Consider the following 19,614-nt stretch of genomic DNA (forward strand, 5'->3'; position numbering starts at 1 on the left):
ATACCGTAAAACTTCAGATAATTGCCGGGTCTCAAATAATCGCCTGTCTCCAATACGCAACTGGTCTGCTGGCTAATACTGTAAATAAACACCGGGTCTCTGTCATTTAAGCTGAGGAAGATGACGAGGCGCTTGAGCGTAATGGACTGCTAATAACTGACAGTGATGAAAGTGACTCACATGATTAATAAATAGCAATAATAGAAAACATAATTTAAGGTGGGCCTACATGTAATGCATATTTGTTTAATGCAGTTATTACATTATTAAAGGTTTTGATAATTTTAAATGTGCTGAAAGTAGGCCAGATACAAACCTCTTGATATTTTGTTGTATTAACAATGTACAAGTTTGAGATTAAACAATAAATAATTTTTGATAATGATACTTATTGCTTTTATTGTTCATTTTTAAAAACATTTTAGAAATGTGTATTATGCTTATTCTTAGTAGTAGTATTAACAATGGTAGATTTTCCAATGTTTTGCATACCGTATCCTTGTTAAGCAGTGCATATAAAAAGGCAGTAACAATAGTTTCATTTTATACTTCAGGGTGTATAATACAATGTAATTGTTTTATAAAACAAAACTGTTACTTAGTTCCCCCTGACACACAACCTTTTAACAAAGTTGCTGGAATATTTAAATTGAGTTGCTAGAAACAAGGTTGTGTATTAGTGGCTTCTGAATGACTGCATGAAAGCATGTGAAGCTGGTGATCTAATATAAACTCTGGTCTCAAATAATCACCGGTCTCCAATATGCACCGGGTCTGCTGGCAAACATTGCAAATAATTACATTTTACGGTACTTGTATAATACCAAAATTGAAGTAATATTAAACAGTAACAATCACAGTAATATTTCACAATGCTTCAATATGTAGCTGTTTTTATTAACAGGAAGTGTAATGCAAGTACAGTAAATATAAAGCCCAACCTATGCATGACTTCCAAACACTAATTAAAGGTAACATAATAACTTACAGATTATAATGAACTAACATATGCTGTCTTCATTGCACAACTGTAAAATATAAAATACATTTTTTCATTAAGTAATATATACTGGTGCACAAAAGAATGCAGCAGTCAGGTCTAATGGATTTAATCAAATATTTTAAACAGAGATATCAAACAAAATCGCAGTAAATGTGATCAAAAAGTTTTTAGTATGAAATGTGACACACTGTCCAAATGAAACCATTACAAAGTTAGTGTGTGACCTCCCTGAGCACTAACACAGTCCTGGCAGCGTTGATGTATAGACCTCTGCCTTCCAGACATGGCCCGTACCTTAAGCCAGTTTTTTGGTTTTTCTGGACTAGTCTCCTGATTGTTGAAGCAGAACATCTAATTCTCCCAGCAACTTCACTCACAGACCTGCCGATAGCAACCAGGCGATCTTCTTTACTCAAGTGGGGCAGGTAGCATCTTTCACTGTTCTTGCATTAATTAAAATCAAGTCTTTTTGAATTGATATTTATACCTATTCTTAATCAACTCATTTTGGCAATTTTAACTCAACTCAAATACCAAACACTGAGCGCCTGGCGTTTTTTATGAAATCACATGACTTGAGCTCAGTATTTTGTTATCCTAAGGAACAATACTACTCAAACAATCAACAAACCTATCTGCTTAAAATGCAAACAATATTATGTATGTGCCCAATGAGCTATTGATGCAGAACTTGGACTGTTGAGTTTTCATTGTGCGTCACTATATATTAAATACGTTACATGCCTCCGGGCCTGGTATACGTTCTGCTAATATACGTTCTAAAATAATGTAGTACAGCATAGACATGAAATCATTGAATGCCACTAACTAAAAGTCAAGTTAAAATGACTCATACTCATGGCACACTCTCCGTCTCGCAGAGTTATAGAGCCTGAGGTTTGCAGCTGGGCCTCTCTCTACAGGCAGGTGGAGACATGCTTGCCCCTAGTCTGTTCATGTAGTTCGGTCTTTTAATGCAAAGTGTGAATTGTACTGTTTAAGTGTCTACTTTGGTAAAATAACCCCCAAACAAAATTATTTTAATAAACAAATTCAAATCAGAATGATTTTTTAAAAAAGTTTATTGACTGCAATCTCTTTCATGACTGCCGACAATCGCACATTGTGTGATATATATTTTTTGTAAATATACCTCTATTTTGTAGTAGGGTGACCACCCGTCCCTAATTGGACATGACAGTAATAATAATAATAATAATAATAATAATAATAATAATAATAATAATAATAATAATAATAATAATGGGCTTTTTTATTGGCATTACAACAAATATTCTGTAAATTGATAGTGATAATTCTGTTATAAATATTACAGCTGTCTCTACTAGTTAAGTCTACTAGGCACTAATCACAAATGAAAGCTGTAGGTAAAACGGTAACCCTGGTATTATGTATTTATTTTTTTAATCCACAGGGCTCTTTGTGGTTATTTGTACTTTCGAATCACTGCCTATAAATACATCAAAGATAATACAAAATATAATACATCAAAATAATACAAAAATGAAAACAGTCTGGTTTCAGGTAATATTTATATCTTCTCAATAAAGAAGTACAAACATCAGTAACAACAAGAGAAATCTGAGACTGGGGTGGGTAACTTTGGCAGGCCATGCATTTATTATACTGGGCTAGATCATGCATAACTGAGAAATATTTTCTACACCGAATGCAGCATGTCAACATACAATTAACCACATATTAATAGTGTAAAACTATAAATGCCCCTTATAGCAAGTAACCCTCTAATTAAAAATATATACATATATCTTTCTTAATGTTTTTTTTCTCATTTTGGTATCAAGTTAGGATATATTTGCACTGCCACAACTTGGAGATAAAAGGCATTGGGGCTTATCTACATTTTCTTTAACAAATAAATCACGCTCCCACAGCATACCTGCTACCCAAACAAGCGCAAAACCCCACCCACAGCCACCGGTCTTTCACATTGAAAAAGGTACTTTAGATTTTGGGCATGCTTATCATAGCAAAAAAAAAATGTCTGAGAAATATTATTTTGTTTGTTTTTGCCACCATCTTAAATGTGCCATCCAAGGAAACTACCTACAGGCCTTGTAATACACTGGGCTGCAGCGGCAGGCTTAGCATTGTTAATGGGTCTGTTCAGACCATTTATATTTGTTGCAATACAAGACAGATTATACAATTAATAATTCCCTAAACGATTAACCATTCTCTTATCAATCATTTGAATAACTAATTACACATGCCCATCCTTACTGTCCTCCCCATTTGGAGGAATTGTAATCCAATACAATCTCTGGCCTCTTTTCATTCCTGGTACACACTGTTGCCTGCTTGTGTATTGTGCTCATTACAATAACATTACGGGTTTTTTTGGACAGCATGAAACAAGTGATGTGCTTTCCGGAAAAGCACATTTTGACGAGTGCACAGTTCGGCTCTGCATTTTTATAATCTCATTTGGAAGCTCTGGCTTGATTTTTTTCTCAGTGTATTCTCTTGTGACATTATGACCTTGGAGTCGAGTCATTTTCATCACTACCTGCATCCTCTGATTTCTTTCAGGTGCTTCTCCAGGCAGTTTCCCTGTGTACACTTGCATATTTCATGCATAGCTGAATTTAAAATCCCAGGTTGCCCATATTTTTATGCCTTACTTGAAGGGGACAAGACGTTCATCCACTGTAACATTTGATCCTGGGTTGTAAAGCAAAGGCAATATATCTACCCATTTATCCCACGCTTCCCTGATAACAGCTAATTTCTTTCATGTCAATTGGCTCTGGTATCAAAATAATGAAAGCAAATCACTCTAGCAATGGTTCCAGTGATATAGTGGCTGGAAATACATCCCTACCAGTTTCTGTATTCCACAAACTAGCAGTTGCTTCTACTTTGGATTTGTCACTCGTTAACAAAAGTAGCCTGACATATGCACGCACATCAACATCAAATTCCTTCCATTTTGCATGAAGTACATGCCTGCCTTCCAAGTTGGTCATTACATTTTCAATTGCTGGTGGTATGAAAAGATCACATGCTGATGCTATATCATGAATGTGAGTAACAGCATATCTACTATGTCCTGGAACCTTTTTGATGACATTGGAATTTTACAGCCTGCCTTGATTCATATGTAGAGATGCTGCCCATGTTATAAAAGACAAAGTGAAAACATTGTATTTTCTTCAGGCATACAAATCTACATAGTTAAATGCCTTGGGTCTTATTGACCCAAGGCATTACGGTTGTCCATAAGACTAGTAATTATTTTCTGTTTATAAGTTTGTGATCCCAACCTAAAAGTCATAAAATATTACAGGGGGGTAAAAGTAATATTTAAGGTCAATAGAAACTAGTGTGGGTCAAATAGACCCAAAACATAATAGAAGGTTTAAAACATACTTAGTAAACATTGGCCAGACTAGAAAAGCAAAAGAAAAGCACAGTGCAGCAGAGCACAGACAAGAATGGTAAAAAGCATTATTAAGCACTGTAAATGCATAGCACTGTCTAACCAGGGTGACCAGATATTCAAAACTCAAAACCGGGACACGTTAAATAATTGATAAGTAATTAAACCATTTAAATACAGGCTATTTAATGGTTATTTAAATAGCCATCCTCTCACTCTTAGTATTAACTTTTTATTTATTTTTTGTATTTATTTTTTTAAGCAGCTAGCTAATTTCAGTATGCTCCCAGGTGTACAACTTGTGGCTAATTAGTTTAACTAGCCATATTGTGTTATATATGTATTGCTACTGTTTTTTTTTATATTATTATTATTATTATTATTATTATTATTATTATTATTATTATTATTATTAATAATAATAATAATAATATAATAATAATAATAATAATAATAATAATAATAATAATAATACATTAATTAATTAATTAATTAATTAATTCTGTAGATCATCGTTAACAATATAAATACATTTTGGCATTTTTCTTTCTTCCTTTTTTATACTCACTGCACCAGGAGAGCTCTATTTATTGACGTTGTTGATGTGGTCTAAACTGGTGGATTCAGATGCTTGCACCCTCTCGCTGCTCTGCCTTGTGTCTAAGTTAAATACCGCCAGACCTACGAAATTCCCGTATTACATATAATTGCAGATTCATATTGAATATAAAGTAAATGAAAAAGCATGGCTCACTGAGGAATAAGCATGTATGACACCAGGACCTTTGATGGAAAACCGGAACTGTCCTGGCTAAAACCCGATGTCTGGTCACCATATGTATGTGTTGAATAATTCACTATTGTGAGTGCCATTAGGCACAAGAAACTGTGGATTCTTTTCTTACCAATTCAACACTTTGAATTAAAACATTTCTTCCCGACTGATACTTGTTCGATAACGAGATTCAATTGATTGTTAGTTTGGTAATTGGATTTGTTTTTTGCTCTTGTTATGCTTAGTTTAAACAGTTAAAATGTCTCTCATATTGTGGGAATGTTGTCATGTGTTCCTCTGAGTTTGAGTTTGAAATCACAGTTACACAGACACACAGTCTGTTGTTAGTGAAGATAGCAGCGAGGACTATGTTTTAGATGTAGAACATGAAAGTGGCATTAGAAAAATAGAAATGATAAAAAAACAAAGGAATGTGAAATGGGAACAGGGAGTAAAGTTATTGATTGTTTTGCCAAACCTAAAACAGATAAAGACCTAAGAATCATTGCCAGCAAGAAGTACCAAGGCAAACTGTAATTGGACTACAAGCTCGTTTGAACAACGGTTAAAGCCAAGAAAGAAATACAAAAGCTGAGTTTAAATCTAACATCCCTGTAATTGGTGGAGATGTACTGTGATGACGAAATTGCTGTTGTTGCTGAGCCTGTCCAGAAGAGATGTGAAATAGAAATTAGAAGTGGGGTTTTTAAGTGGAAATTAATTTTACGGTAGCACATGCAGTCAAAGTTGTTGAAGGGAGATATACAGGACCCCAAATAGTATAAGATCTTTACCCTGGAATGTAAGGTAGGTAATAATAAATGTGGGTGGAAAAAATAAATGTAGTTTTTGCTGTTCAAATGAAGAATGAAAAACTACAGCTCCTAGCATGCCATAGCTATCCAATAGCACTGATTTACTTGCAATCAGTTAAGCCAATACACCTGTTCTCAAAGCACTTTATAAGTCAATAAAAACAAAACAATTACAATAAAATGAATTAAAACAATACATTTTTTTTAAAAAAGTGAGTTTTTAATCTTGATTTAAAAAAATGCTGTGTCTGCATCTCTAATGTCAGATGGTAGTTTATTCCACAATCTGGGAGCATTGTAACTGAAAGCTCTTTCTCCTTTCCTTTTTGTCTTAATCTCTGGGAGGGACAGAAACCAGAATCAGCCGACTTTAAAGCAGGTGCATATAGGGGCAGAAGCTCTATCATGCCAGGCCACGAAGTGAAGTCAAAAGTAGGATGTTATAATCATCTCTATATCTTACTGGAAGCCAGTGTAGAGAAGCAAGCATGGGAGTTATGTGGTCACTTTTTTTTCTTTTTTTTTTTTTTACTAAGCACCTGTGCCGTTGCATTTTGAACAAGCTGTAACCGTGAAAAGGCATGGTCTGGTAAACCAGCAAAAAAAGCATTGCAATAATCGAGTCTAGATGAGACAAAAGCATGAATTAGCTTCTCAGAATCAAGCAACGAAAGACAAGACCTAATCTTAGCAATATTTCGTAGTTGATAAAAAGACTTTTGTGCCATTATGGATATGAGCCTAAAAACATAAATCAGAATCAAATATGACGAATCCCACATTTCTGGCCTCTGATTTGGGGTTTGAATTTGAATTATTCAACTTTGTTTTTAGATAATTGGCAAATTTCAGTTGTTGCTAAGAACCCAAAATCCAAACTTCTGTCTTATTTGAGTTTAACTGCACAAACATTTGAGACATCCAGGTTCTTACATCATTCAGACACTCAATTAAATCAGAGACCGCAGGTATCCCCAGGTTTTACAGAAATATAAAGCTGCATGTCATCAGCATAGCTGTGAAAATGTACACTACGTTCACAAAATATCTCCCCCAGCAGTAGCACATATAAAGAAAATAATATGGGCCCACGACTGGACCACTGGGGAACCATTGTAGCTAATCCTGATGCTGAATCTCCCAAGGAAACACAATGTTGTCTATTAGTAAGATATGATTTAAACCAGTTTAGTACAGTTCAAGCAACCCTACCAAGTTTTTAAGGTGATCCATTAAAATGGTATTATCAACAGTATCAAATGCTGCACTTAGGTCTAATAAATCCAGAATGGAAAGCTACACAGTCCAATAAGTAACATACAACTCTAACCACTGTAGTCTCAGTACCTTGAGCAGGTCAAAAACCTGATCGGAACTTTTCAAGAACTTTATTGTTATTAAGAAACATGTTACTTTGATTTGATACTATCTTCTCCAAGATCTTAGCTATAAAAGGCAAATTGGAGATAGGTGTAAAATTGCTCAATTTTATTGCTTAGCTGTTGTAGCTTCGATATGAGGGGCTACAATCGATAAGGGATCTCAGAGTTAGCTGTTGTAGCTTTGATATGAGGGGGTGCAATTGAGGAGAGGTCTCAGAGTTAGCTGGTGAGGCTTAGATATGAGGGGGTGCAATCCAAAAGGGTTAACAAATTTATCAATAGTGAAAAGAGGACCCTGGGATTATCTCTGCATTAACACATTTCTCTCAAAGCGTTATTATACTCCAGCCTGTGTTGCTGTAGCTTCGACATGAGGGGCTGCAATCAAAGATGGGTTGAATCATTTATTAATAGTGGAAAAGAGGGCCCTGGGATTACCTCTGTTTGCATTATATATATATATATATATATATATATATATATATATATATATATATATATATATATATATAAAGGCAGTTTATTCACATCCAAATCTAAAGTGGTGCTCCCACCTTCACCCCCAAATAAAAAAATGTGTTTTGTCGGATATGTCTGTCTGACATTAGGAGGTGTCGGGTTTAAAAATGTTTTTAAAAAATCGTACACACATACAATTATAGTGTTCAGTGTATTTTAAATGTATAAATCATTGCGCTGAAATAACGGTAATGTGTTTTGGGTAGGCTACACATTACATTATGAAAAAATATATAAATCTTTACAGTACGCCTATACAATATACAGTACAGTAGTAAAACTAAATGAACACCTAGCACACTTTCTTTTTACTTCAGCTTGTAGGCTACCGAAGAATAATACTTATTATTTTCTTGTTTAATATTGTGATTTGTGTGACAAATAGTGGCAAGTCTGCTTAGTATTTGCAGCTGGGACCGTTAGAGCAGGGTTAATATTTTGGAGATTATTAAGGGAAACCCCTAAAGATTTGCATACAGGCATTGAACGGGAGCCATTTGATTGTGCAACTACTATTTTTTTTTTAAGCAAATCAGTCTCAACTGTATTTGTTCTCCCTCCCCCCTCCATCTCTAATTGAAATTATTAGCCTAATGACATTCAATATTTTCTGCCAAATTATCTTGCCCCCAGTTTATTTAGGTGTAGCCCATCTTTTAAATAATACCCAGAGGTAGGACAAGTTTTAAAAAACAACAGCTGTCTCCGTGAAGGTTAGGACCATTAGAGCCTTTAGGCACTGGCAGCCCATGCAATTGCATGGGGCCTTGAAGCAGCAAGGGGGCCCCTGTTGTCGTGTCTCAGTTACTATATATAAAAAAAGTATATTCACCTCAAGTCTGCACCAGAATTAATTACGTATCAACCATTTTAATGTTCTTTGTATCTGTACGCCACAAGCCATAAACAGAAAAAACACAAGAAGTCAGGGTTTAAAGCCATGCACAAGTTTTTGTCAGCATGTGCCGCGTAACCACGTAACCCCCGATTTAAGCAAAAAACAGTAAGGCATTTAAAAATGAACTAATTTTGACACACTACAAATAAAGTTTACATTGTGCATGCAGGGAATACATGTATAGTTGTCTTCAGTGGTTAAAGTGGAGCAGTATATGCCAGTATGTATACCAGTAAGAAAAAAACTGATGGCAAAGATCTAGGGGAAAACAAATAATATAAATGTTATACTGCTGCAAAACACCCTGCCCAGACCCTGCCTTGTTTGAACAAAAAAACTTTAGTATCTCTGCATAACACAAGTATGTTTCATCTCAGGTCATGCCCTTACTCTCCAGAAGCATTTCCCTGTAGGTCACTGTACCCGCGAATTTTATGAATTACTTTATGTGTGCTGCAAATTGTACCAGTCAAACCCTACTAATCCGTTTCATGCTGAATTTCTTCTGTTTTATTTTTGTATACTAGTTTTATGACGTCAAAATGAAAAGCGTAATCTAGGCCAGCCAAAGCAATCTAAGTCTGAGTGATGATTCTGTCAGTTTGGACAACACAAAAACATCAGACTAAACTAGAAAAAGAAGTCGGCACAAAGCCCAAACTGAATCAGCAAACTTCTCATCAGCCAGGCCCGTTTCATAAAAGCGATTTGCGCTGAAATGCAGTCGCAGGCACCTCGCAGATTAACATTTTTTTCATTTTGATTGAAATTTGTGACAGTCAGACAGCAACTGCAAGTAGCAATTTTCATCACAAGTCCTGCTTTAGGACATACCCTTCTGCTCATACAACTAGCTGGCCGTCAATATGGCATTGAAATCAGAAGGGAAATAGTATTTAGGGACCCGTCAAATCCTGTTGATGCTTATCATAAGGTACTGTTTGCCAAGAAAGGAGATAACTAATCTTTTTTAGATTTAAACAGAAAACAATCTAAATGAATTTTATTAACCAGTTAACTTAAAGATATCTGACAGAAAAACAAACCCTTTTTCTTAAACCATTAAAAAAACTTTTATGAGTAAAAATCAGCTCATTATTAACCCAAAAGTCCATCTTGGATTTACTGTGCCCACTGAACATTGAGTTTCATTTGGAAACAAAATACTAAAAATATTGTATTAAAACAGTATCACAATTCAAATAAAAAATGTACATGAGCTGCATTTTGTTATCTGTGCAATTAATGAAATTTTATGAAACAGGCCTGGCTGATGAGAAGTTTGCTGATTCAGTTTGGGCTTTGTGATATTACTGATCACTTTGCCAGTGGAGATATTGGTGATGAGATATTGGGAGACAGTGGGTAAGATAATGATAATAATGTATTTCATTAACAAGTTGTGTAATGAATAACTATTTATCTATATTAATTATTGCTTACTTAGATGGCTAACAAAAGACGTGTTTACTTACGTTGTGTCAAAGGCAGCAAGAAGAGCTTTGCTATCTGCTTTTCTTTTTTTGCTTATTCCAATCCTTTCTCAATACCTATTACCAGCAACAGATACTTCATCAATTATATTTAGACAATTTTTTCCTCCCCATTTTAGGTCTTTTTCATCTCCCTTCTTATTTCCTTCTGCTCAATAGATCAATCCATTTCATTTTACTTTTCTCTGCTTCATCCCAACAATGTTTACTGCATCTGTGATCATCTGACACTTTTGCCTTTTCTTTGAGACTAAACAGCCGACAACTCACTGAATAGAACACGTTTGTGTTGACCAACCATTTCAATAATTGTATCAATGTAATATTTCGGAAAATTGTCTTTCCTTGGCATACCTGACATTGTAGGTAATTACGTTATCAATTACAGTTACTGATTTTTCTCAACACAGATTGCAATTATACCTGGATAGCAGGTAGTATAATCCTGTTTGGAAGCACTCCACAACTTTAACAGCAGTCACTAAAAACAAAAAAGATTAGATATTTAATTTATATGGCCCTTTTATGATGTGTAATCTAAAAGCAATTGACAGTAAAACAAGTTTTATGTTTTAGTTGTATAATATTATAACACTAACAAGTCCTTTAAAAAAGCTTTATAACACCTTTCTCAAACCACTGTGTGTTTGAACGAACCTGGAAACAAATTAAAATAAAGGTGTTTCCAGCCAATGTAGGGAAGAGAACCTTTTCTTGCCTGAACATGACATTAATAATAAAAAATAAAATATTGATCGTACACCAGATTTGCCGAAAACAGGATTATTCAGCTATAATTGCAGACTTTGTTGCTGCGAAAACAAAAAAGGTTAATTTCAAACTGTCTCTGTGGGCGTGGTTTTTAGTTGTTTGTGATTGCTGTAGTAAAATTCAATATATTTAATAATGTTGTAGTTGCCTTGTTTGAATAGCATGATATCATAGTGTAGTATTACTGGTAATAATAGGAACAGGTCCCCCTGAATCAAGCTTTGCATGGGGCCACCGCGGGACAAATACCGCCAATGGTTAGGACCTGTGTATAGGCCTGTTCTAAGTGTTACGTTTGAAATGTGTAATACTATAATTAACTAATTGTTGAAATTAACTAATTGTTGAATGTTCTGATTGTGGTTGCGTTGACGAATCAATGGTTTTCTGTGGATTCGTTAATCAACAATATATCTGCCGTGCGCTCCCCTTCTCTTCAAAGCCACGCAGCCACTTACTTAGAAGACTTGTAGAATTAATCAATCAAAAGATCAAAGGGTGACGTCACCGAAATGTTTTAAGCCTGGAAATGACATGGCGTGCACAATTACGCGGCACACACTGTGGGAAACGTTGATAATGTAAGAAGGAAGACCCCAGTTCAAGCGATGAGCTTTCCATTCCATTTTCTTCTGGGTCTGGTGACCACATAAAACAGTAACACAAAAATGACAAACTACAGGAGCCCTCTTAATTACCTGTTGAATCAGACTTCCCCATCACCCTTGTTCAGCAACACCAGACTTAATTTTGCCGATATCTGCAATTTTTATTCTGTTTTTTCAGAATCATACAATATTTTACATTTACTGTTTTCTACTTGGAACCAAGTCAATTTGAATACTTAAAAATTACAAAGTTTGACACCTGTTAAGCACAAAAGCAGACTCTGATACTGTATATTGCCTAGCAGTTGTAACATTTGTATGTATCCCATCCTATGAGGACAAGTACAAAAAAGGGCTTAAAGATAACTGTTGTTACTCATTGCAGTTAAATCCTTTTGAAAACAATGTTTGGTAAGAAAAGAGGCTGTTCTGCCCTTGTATGTTTCTATTACATAACTAATTTAATAAGCCCTTAATGATTTGCTAGTTATCTTACAACCTAGGGAACTGCACATTATAGAGTCTTTGTTGGTCCAATAAAACTTTCATTCTGCTGAACAAAACAATTGCTAAAGTGAGAAATCAAAATAAAGACATTCTTCTCCAGTGTGTCTGGGGATGACTGTATCGTCTCTGAACAAAACAATTGCTAAAGTGAGAAATCAAAATAAAGACATTCTTCTCCAGTGTGTCTGGGGATGACTGTATCATCTCTGAACAAAACAACTGCTACAGTGAGAAATCAAAATAAAGACATTCTTTTCCAGTGTGTCTGGGGATGACTGTATCATCTGCCTCTACAGTGACCCACAGTAGCTGATTCCTGGTATGCGTGCTGCTCTGCTTAAAATAACAATGTGAAGCCCATACTGCAGTAATCTTGTTCTGCTTCTAAAATGATTTTCCCAAAGCCATAGACCAGAAAAGAATACAAAATGATGTAGGAATGTATGGAAAGCCCTAAAAAGTACCTCTCACAAGCCATATTTACAAACTGTGTATACCAAATTAAAATCTTCATAATAATGAACTTCAAATGTCAGTACTGCCTTAGTCAATCAAGAAATACGCATAGCAATTTTGCTGCACAGTTTGAGGCTGCATGTTATCAAGCTTCTTATACTCCTGCATCTCAATTGTCAATTGTGAATCTACTGCCTGTGGTAACTAGAGAAATGACGGGACAGCTTACAGCCCCTGGGAATTGCCAGGAACACGTGACCATGTTTTCAATAAAAAGTTCCAATGATTTGCAATGTGTGTTTGTGAATGGTGAATAAGCGACTAGATTTTTGATTTTGGATTCTGGATTTCTAGGAGCAATCTTAGTCCCCCTCAACCTAACCTACCAATTTACCTAGATATCTGTCAAACAAATTTTTGGAATGTAAATAATAAATAGAATATTTTGAATTTGGAGAGAACTGAGATGCAAGGCGATCAATCAGGATTGCAATATTATTGTTTCTTTAGAAATATATATTTGCACGCAGGCCTGTTGTTAAGTATATTGCATCTATCTAGAGAACTAACCATGACATATCAACAACATGTATAAAATAGTATAGATTATGAATTAGCTATGAAATGTTTATTCACAATTTGATACGCTATTTTAAAAAATCATAGTTTTACATAAAAATGTATGTATGAACAGATAACCACACACCTCTATATAAATCCAGAATGTGATATTCTCAATAACTTAAACAAAATACTGTTATTACCATGTTTTATGACAATTGGATAAGTGATTTTCCAGATATACACACACAATGTAAGTGTGATTTACAGATGGATGTATGTTTGCAAGGATTTCATAACTCAAGTTCATCAGAACACAATGAGGATAATTCCTGCACTCCGATTGGCTGAGGCGGTATATATAATGGTGAACGGTTGTGAACTTCTGAATATATATCATCCCACAATCCCACTTGTCATCCTCAAATTTGAGATAATGTCCTATTTATTGCTCAACCCTTTCTATCCTGCACTTTTTCATAAAGGTTACTCACAGTTTAACCTTTTATCAGCGATATATTATTATATTATCACAAAAGAATTATCAATGTAAAGAATTTGTGCTACTACCAGACCCAGCAATAGCAGAGATTTCTATCAAAGCAGCACTGTTAACCAGTTATTTTCAATTGGACAGGAGTTCATGCAAGTGCACACACACACACACACACACACACACACACACACACACACACACAGGGCAAATTCACCTCACTATTTCTTGCTAATACTGCCTGTAACTTCACTCAAAATAGAGCCCATACTAATGACTACCTTGAACCATCATTAAGTATATTGATAAATGGTGGAAGAATCTGAGCAAAAGATTGTGGTGTTAAGGTAATAAAACAACTGCTCTTCTGGGTAAATAAATTATTGAATAAACAATTTAAGACATAAACAAACATCCCTTTTAGTAAATGAACCACTGCATTTTCTTTTTTTTTTTTTTTTTTTTATATTACATAAACGTTTTAGTACCACCCCTCCCTCTTACTATCCAGATCTGTACATACAGGCTTATATTAGGTTTTCTGTAAGCTGAATAAAGCAGGTTTAAATTATAAAAACAAACATGTAGGATGTAGTTTCTAATGTACTAACCAAAGCTAAACATAGACATACCCACTTTTTAATTCTAACCATAAACCACATCTATTTTAGCATCAAGTCTGGGGTCTAAACGCAAGGAGAATGTATGGTTCAGTAATAATTTTAAATGCGAAAATGAAACATTTTACAGAGGAAGAATCGGCAGCTTTTAATACAATTATTCAAAGGCAACTAAGGCACGAGCGAAAGTGTCAAAGACGGTACGTTAGTTGACCCTTCTTTTATTGCCACTTTTCCAGATGTGGCTTTAAATTATAACGTCCAGGCAGCATGTAACTACAAAGTGATATAATTACAAAATATGAATGCCTATTTACAGTCACTGACAGGTAACCCTCTCAACATGTGGAAGTAATGTATTAAATGTGACATGATCCCTCTGCTTATTAAACTGCAGGCACGATTTTAACTAAGACCTCTGCGCATTACGTTATTTCAGTGCATTTATTAGTGTGTCGCATAGCAATGTCTCATTGCCATTTAAGAAGTTTAATCGGAAAAATACATTTGGCTGAAAACATCCAAATGACTGCATGAAACAGACAGATTCAAACATTGTGTGGATTATTGTGCCTAGCTCTCACAATGCTTGTATCCTATGTTAAGCATAATGCTAAATTAACCTTAATATGCGGGTTAGCTCTCTCATCTGCAAGCGCACTCCTGCAAATCATCTCTCTCTCTCTCTCTCTCTCTCTCTCTCTCTCTCTCTCTCTCTCTCTCTCTCTCCCTCTCTCTCTCTCTCTGCTCTTGTAATGCTGAATAATCTATTATATTAACAACAGCAATAACATAAAACGGGATTGAACCAAATGTCTCTTGAAGAGCAATTTTTAACTATAAAATGTAATTACCAATTGGTTATGACATTCAGCAGGTACCACTTGATAACGCATTGCTAACGCTTAGAAACAGACTAACCATACATTTCAAAAACGAAACACGCGTGTTTTAAGAATGTTTAACTTCCTTGCAGATATAATACATGATGTACATATATTAACATATATATTACATTTAAACCGAATACTTGCTCCTTTTAAATTTGGCGCTCAGCATTACCCGGGCAAATAGTGCCCTGACAATTAGTTTCATTCATTTCACAACGGTGCATAAAAGATGCTGCCGTTTGTCCTGCGATATGACTTAGTCGAAATAACTGTTACAAAACAAAATACATGTAGCCTTCTTTGATTTAACAATTAAAATCTGAATTAAAGAACATTTAATCACCACCTCATCATAATGATCAATGTACCGCTGAAAATAGTGTTAAGAAGAATCACTTACAGGTAACTACCGCTTGTGAGGATGAGGAATATCTGCGGGTAATACACTGACAGCAGTATACTGCGGGACGACAAGATGATCATGATGGCATGGAGCATCTACTGCAGTTTCCGAGTGAGTGATAAACAGCAGTCCCCTTATTCCTGTCGCTTTAGTCCCCGCGTTATATTGGCAGAATTAAAAAAAATAATAATAATAATAAAATAAATAAACCAAGTCCCAGGTTTTTAACAGAATTGTCTGCAGTGCTGCTGGATGGATCGGTTTTGGTGCTATGCTGCTCCAATCTCCCAGTGCAGTGTTTGTGCTGCTGGCTCTGGGATTTGGTCTGTCATGTCTCAGTGGTTGAAGTTGTTACAGAGTGTGGTTCCCTTTCTGGAATCATGATGGTTTAAAAGATTTGGATGGCAGCAAAGTGCCTTTTCTCTACTCTCATGAGAATCGGGGCTGCCATTGGGCAGGCATGCACTCCAATCCGCCCACTGCTGTTTTTTAGGAAACATGACAATAGGGGGGACACTGATCTGCTCCCTCCCGTGCATGACAACCTTTCATTAAAAAGAAAAAAAAGAAAAACTTCACAGAAGCTATTTCCCACGTGCGTAATGAAATTATTTCAATAAGCCAAAAAGTTGTAATGTTCTTTCAAAAGTTTTATTTCCAACATATTTAATCAGATACCCTTATGTCCAACAACAAATGTTTTCAAATGCTATGACTAGAATAGGCCTACGCTGAATTCGAGGACAGCAACAAACATGAAAGGTAAAGTCGTATATAGGATAAGGAATTGAACCGTTTGAAGTTGTTTGTTATACACGTGTTATATATGTATGTGTGTGTGTGTGTGTGTGTGTGTGTGTGTGTGTGTGTGTGTGTGTGTGCGTGTGTGTGTGTGCGAATCTGGTAAATCTTAAGTTTTACTGGTAGGCTAACTGTCAACATTTACCGAGTAACGTGTTAAATGTCGAGAATTATGAAGAATTCTGTTGCTTTTTGGACATTTGCCGGTTAATCTTGAGATTTGCCAGTATTCTGACATTTATTGTAACATATGCAATATAACCATATGTAAGTAAAACTCCCAATTAGATTGTACTGCTAATAAACAGTCATACTGTTATATGGACCTATACATCAAAATGTATGCGACTCTGACATAGTTGATCACAGATGATAAATCATTTGAAACGGATTTGACGTGACAGGTGATCTATGGATTAAGTAACAAATGTGTTAAATGCAATGGGAAATATAAAGCGCAAAACAGTACAACTGCGACGTCAGTAGCTGTATTATCTGTAATGTCTCCCATTTTTGGTTTTGTTCTAGAATAATTAACGACTGTCTAAATTAAAGACAATGGACACATGAATGCAGCAGCCTTAAACATGTAATCTTGCACATCCAAATAATTATCAGCCAATGAATAAAAAACCCACACATACACAGATACTTAAAAAGAAACAAAATGATAACGTGTCCTCAAGGATCTTTTCAATACTGAGATTAAAAAAAAAAACAAAAAAACAGCCCTTTCTTGACTAATCCTAAAGAAATGTGAATTGCTTACTGCTTTATTCGACATAAAATAAAGCTAGAAGTTTATTCAAAGTTTTGAAGTCAGCACATTTCGCACTGCAGCTTCTTAAAGAACGTTCATAATGCAATCATTTCGAGCGTTTAACGTTCAGTTTTAATTTTGAATAACTGCAATATTTTGACTTCAATAAGAATACATTGGAATATGCCTCTTTTTTTATTTTATTTAATTTTTTTAGTATTTTCTGTATTATTGATTTGAAACCAAGTGATTTTGAGGTATTCATTTAATTTAACCAAACATGCATGACAGGTTGTAGTCAACATTTAAAATTCTGTCCCAATTATTCGTTGTGCAGATGTACACAAGAGCTATCGGAGTATATAATGTACAAAAAGGAAAATAAGTTATAAGTACTACACTACTGTAATTTGCAGTATAACTTATACTATTTTAACTCACTGTAGGTATTACTGTTACTTCAGTACTATTAATTTACTGCGTCTAAAATACTACTGCACTATTAGTTTACAGAGGATAAAAAGGACATTGCAAGCAAAATAAAATCCGTTCTGAAGCGGTATGGTCACCAAGCATAATGGACAGGGACAACTTTCCCACTGTCAAAATAATTATACATAAATACCCCGCGTAATGTTAAGTTATGTAAGTTATAGTATACGTGTATACAATAAAAACAAACAAACAAACAAACACAACATGCTTTTTCATTTTACACAATTGTTGACTTAAGTTTTAGGAAGCACGGCCATCTGCAGGTTGTAAACCAAGAGGCAGAATAACCTTGCGAAGCAATCGCTACAGTACATTCGACGTGTCGATCTGTCGATGTTATCTATATCAGGTGTATAATACATATAAATATATTTATTGTACAATAAAATACCACCAATCACTAACTGAAAATGAACTCAGACAAATTCCCAAGAGGTTGAACTCTGGAGTGGCTCTGATCAACTGACAAAAACAGTATTTTTATACTTTGAATAACAGCATTTTACAGAATAGTGAATTGCATATCAACACGTTTCCCAGACACACACACACAAAAACTCAAGACATTCTTGATGCAAAGAAAGCCCGCCCAGTAAGTCGGGGTGTAACAAAAACAGGTAACAACTCGGCTGTGGCTCTGGAATGTGGAATTTCAACTCGGCTCTGTTACTAGTAAGGGCCAACAGGTAAGTAAAGAATTTGGCAGTAAACGTATGTGCAAATTATTAGTGTGATCCAAATCACTGTCTTCAAACAGCTACAGCAAACAATGATCTCTCATTGTGCTAGCGATTTAGCGCTGCGTATTTCAACAAAATATCTGTTTAATCTTCCGATGCCGGTTTTTTTTTTTTTTCATATCCTTTCCATCAACAAGGTAGAATGCCAATTGTCAAGTTAATTTCAACACGTCGCTAAGATGGACAGTATCGCACATTCTCTAAACTAGGCCTCGGAACAGGGTTGAATTCTTTGTAAGCACATTGCGTATCATGATTCACCTACAGTGCTCTTTAATTCTATAACAGTTTCATAGTTATTAGTATTATATAGTTATTTTTATTTCTATGAATCTAAAAATATTTCATGTAATGGCTATATGTATTAAGTTAATATTTCAAAAAAAATATGCTAATCATGTATATTACATTTGTTTTGGATGAATGCAAAAAACTGTTTTTTTTTTTTTATTTCAAGTTGGTTAACCACATACACGAGTTTTTATGTTTATCGTTAATTTAAATATAGGTACTCACCCTAGTTTAACGTATATGATTCCAAAACAGAAAAACACATATAAAATCCACCGTCGAAAGTTTCTGTGCATGATCATCAGAAGATACTTGAAAGCCATTAAACGACAAGGTGACCAGCAGTGTGCATATCAACACCTTTCACCCTTTCCTGAGGTAAAGCCTGCTGCAGTTCTGTAAAACCTTAACAATCAAAATGTCAGATCCTTTTGAATCCATTATCTTTTACAGATCCTCGTCACTCACAAAAAGCACTGCAGTATTCCCAACGTGGGTACAACAAAATGAAAGGCAAGAACGCGAGGAGTCGGATGAGATCACTTTCAGGTATTTTTTGTTTCTCCTGTTATTGCAGAAATTAGTGTTTTTACTTGTCCTAACGTCCCCCAGGTAACAATTTCATTATCACCACACAACCAGGCTTCTCACCACGGAAAATTGATTAAGGAGTACATTGACATTCCCACTAAGCTCACTCTGTTTTGACGACATTTTAAGTACTTTACATATCGTTCCAGGTGCAGGTAAAAAAAAAAAAGTAACATCCACGCCTCTGTCTGTCGAATCAGGGTAGGGCATTGGAAGCTGCGGGTCAGGCAGCATGGGCATACCTCACAGCTAAACACGTGTGACTGCTGTTTGTGAAAACTCGCAGCCAAACTACCGAACAAGTATGAAAAGATATCT

The 19,614-nt window shown here is 35.2% G+C and overlaps 1 protein-coding gene across 2 annotated transcripts in view; it reads right to left on the reverse strand.

Annotated features, from left to right (window-relative positions):
* Nucleotides 1–19,161, reverse strand: part of LOC121318524 (protein Wnt-7b) — a 61,819-nt gene extending 42,658 nt beyond the window's left edge. The window contains exon 1 of one of the 2 annotated variants that reach the window (XM_041255280.1): nucleotides 18,931–19,161. In XM_041255280.1, coding sequence (XP_041111214.1) covers nucleotides 18,931–19,028 — 98 coding nt within the window. In that variant the 5' untranslated portion in view covers nucleotides 19,029–19,161. Of the gene's footprint in view, nucleotides 1–15,615; nucleotides 16,047–18,930 lie in introns of those variants that run through there. The other variant, XM_041255281.1, reaches the window with a different exon arrangement.
* Between the last annotated feature and the right edge of the window lie 453 nt (nucleotides 19,162–19,614).

This window comes from Polyodon spathula, chromosome 7 (genome assembly GCF_017654505.1).
Source record: "Polyodon spathula isolate WHYD16114869_AA chromosome 7, ASM1765450v1, whole genome shotgun sequence".
In the NCBI taxonomy this organism is placed as follows: Eukaryota; Metazoa; Chordata; class Actinopteri; order Acipenseriformes; family Polyodontidae; genus Polyodon; species Polyodon spathula.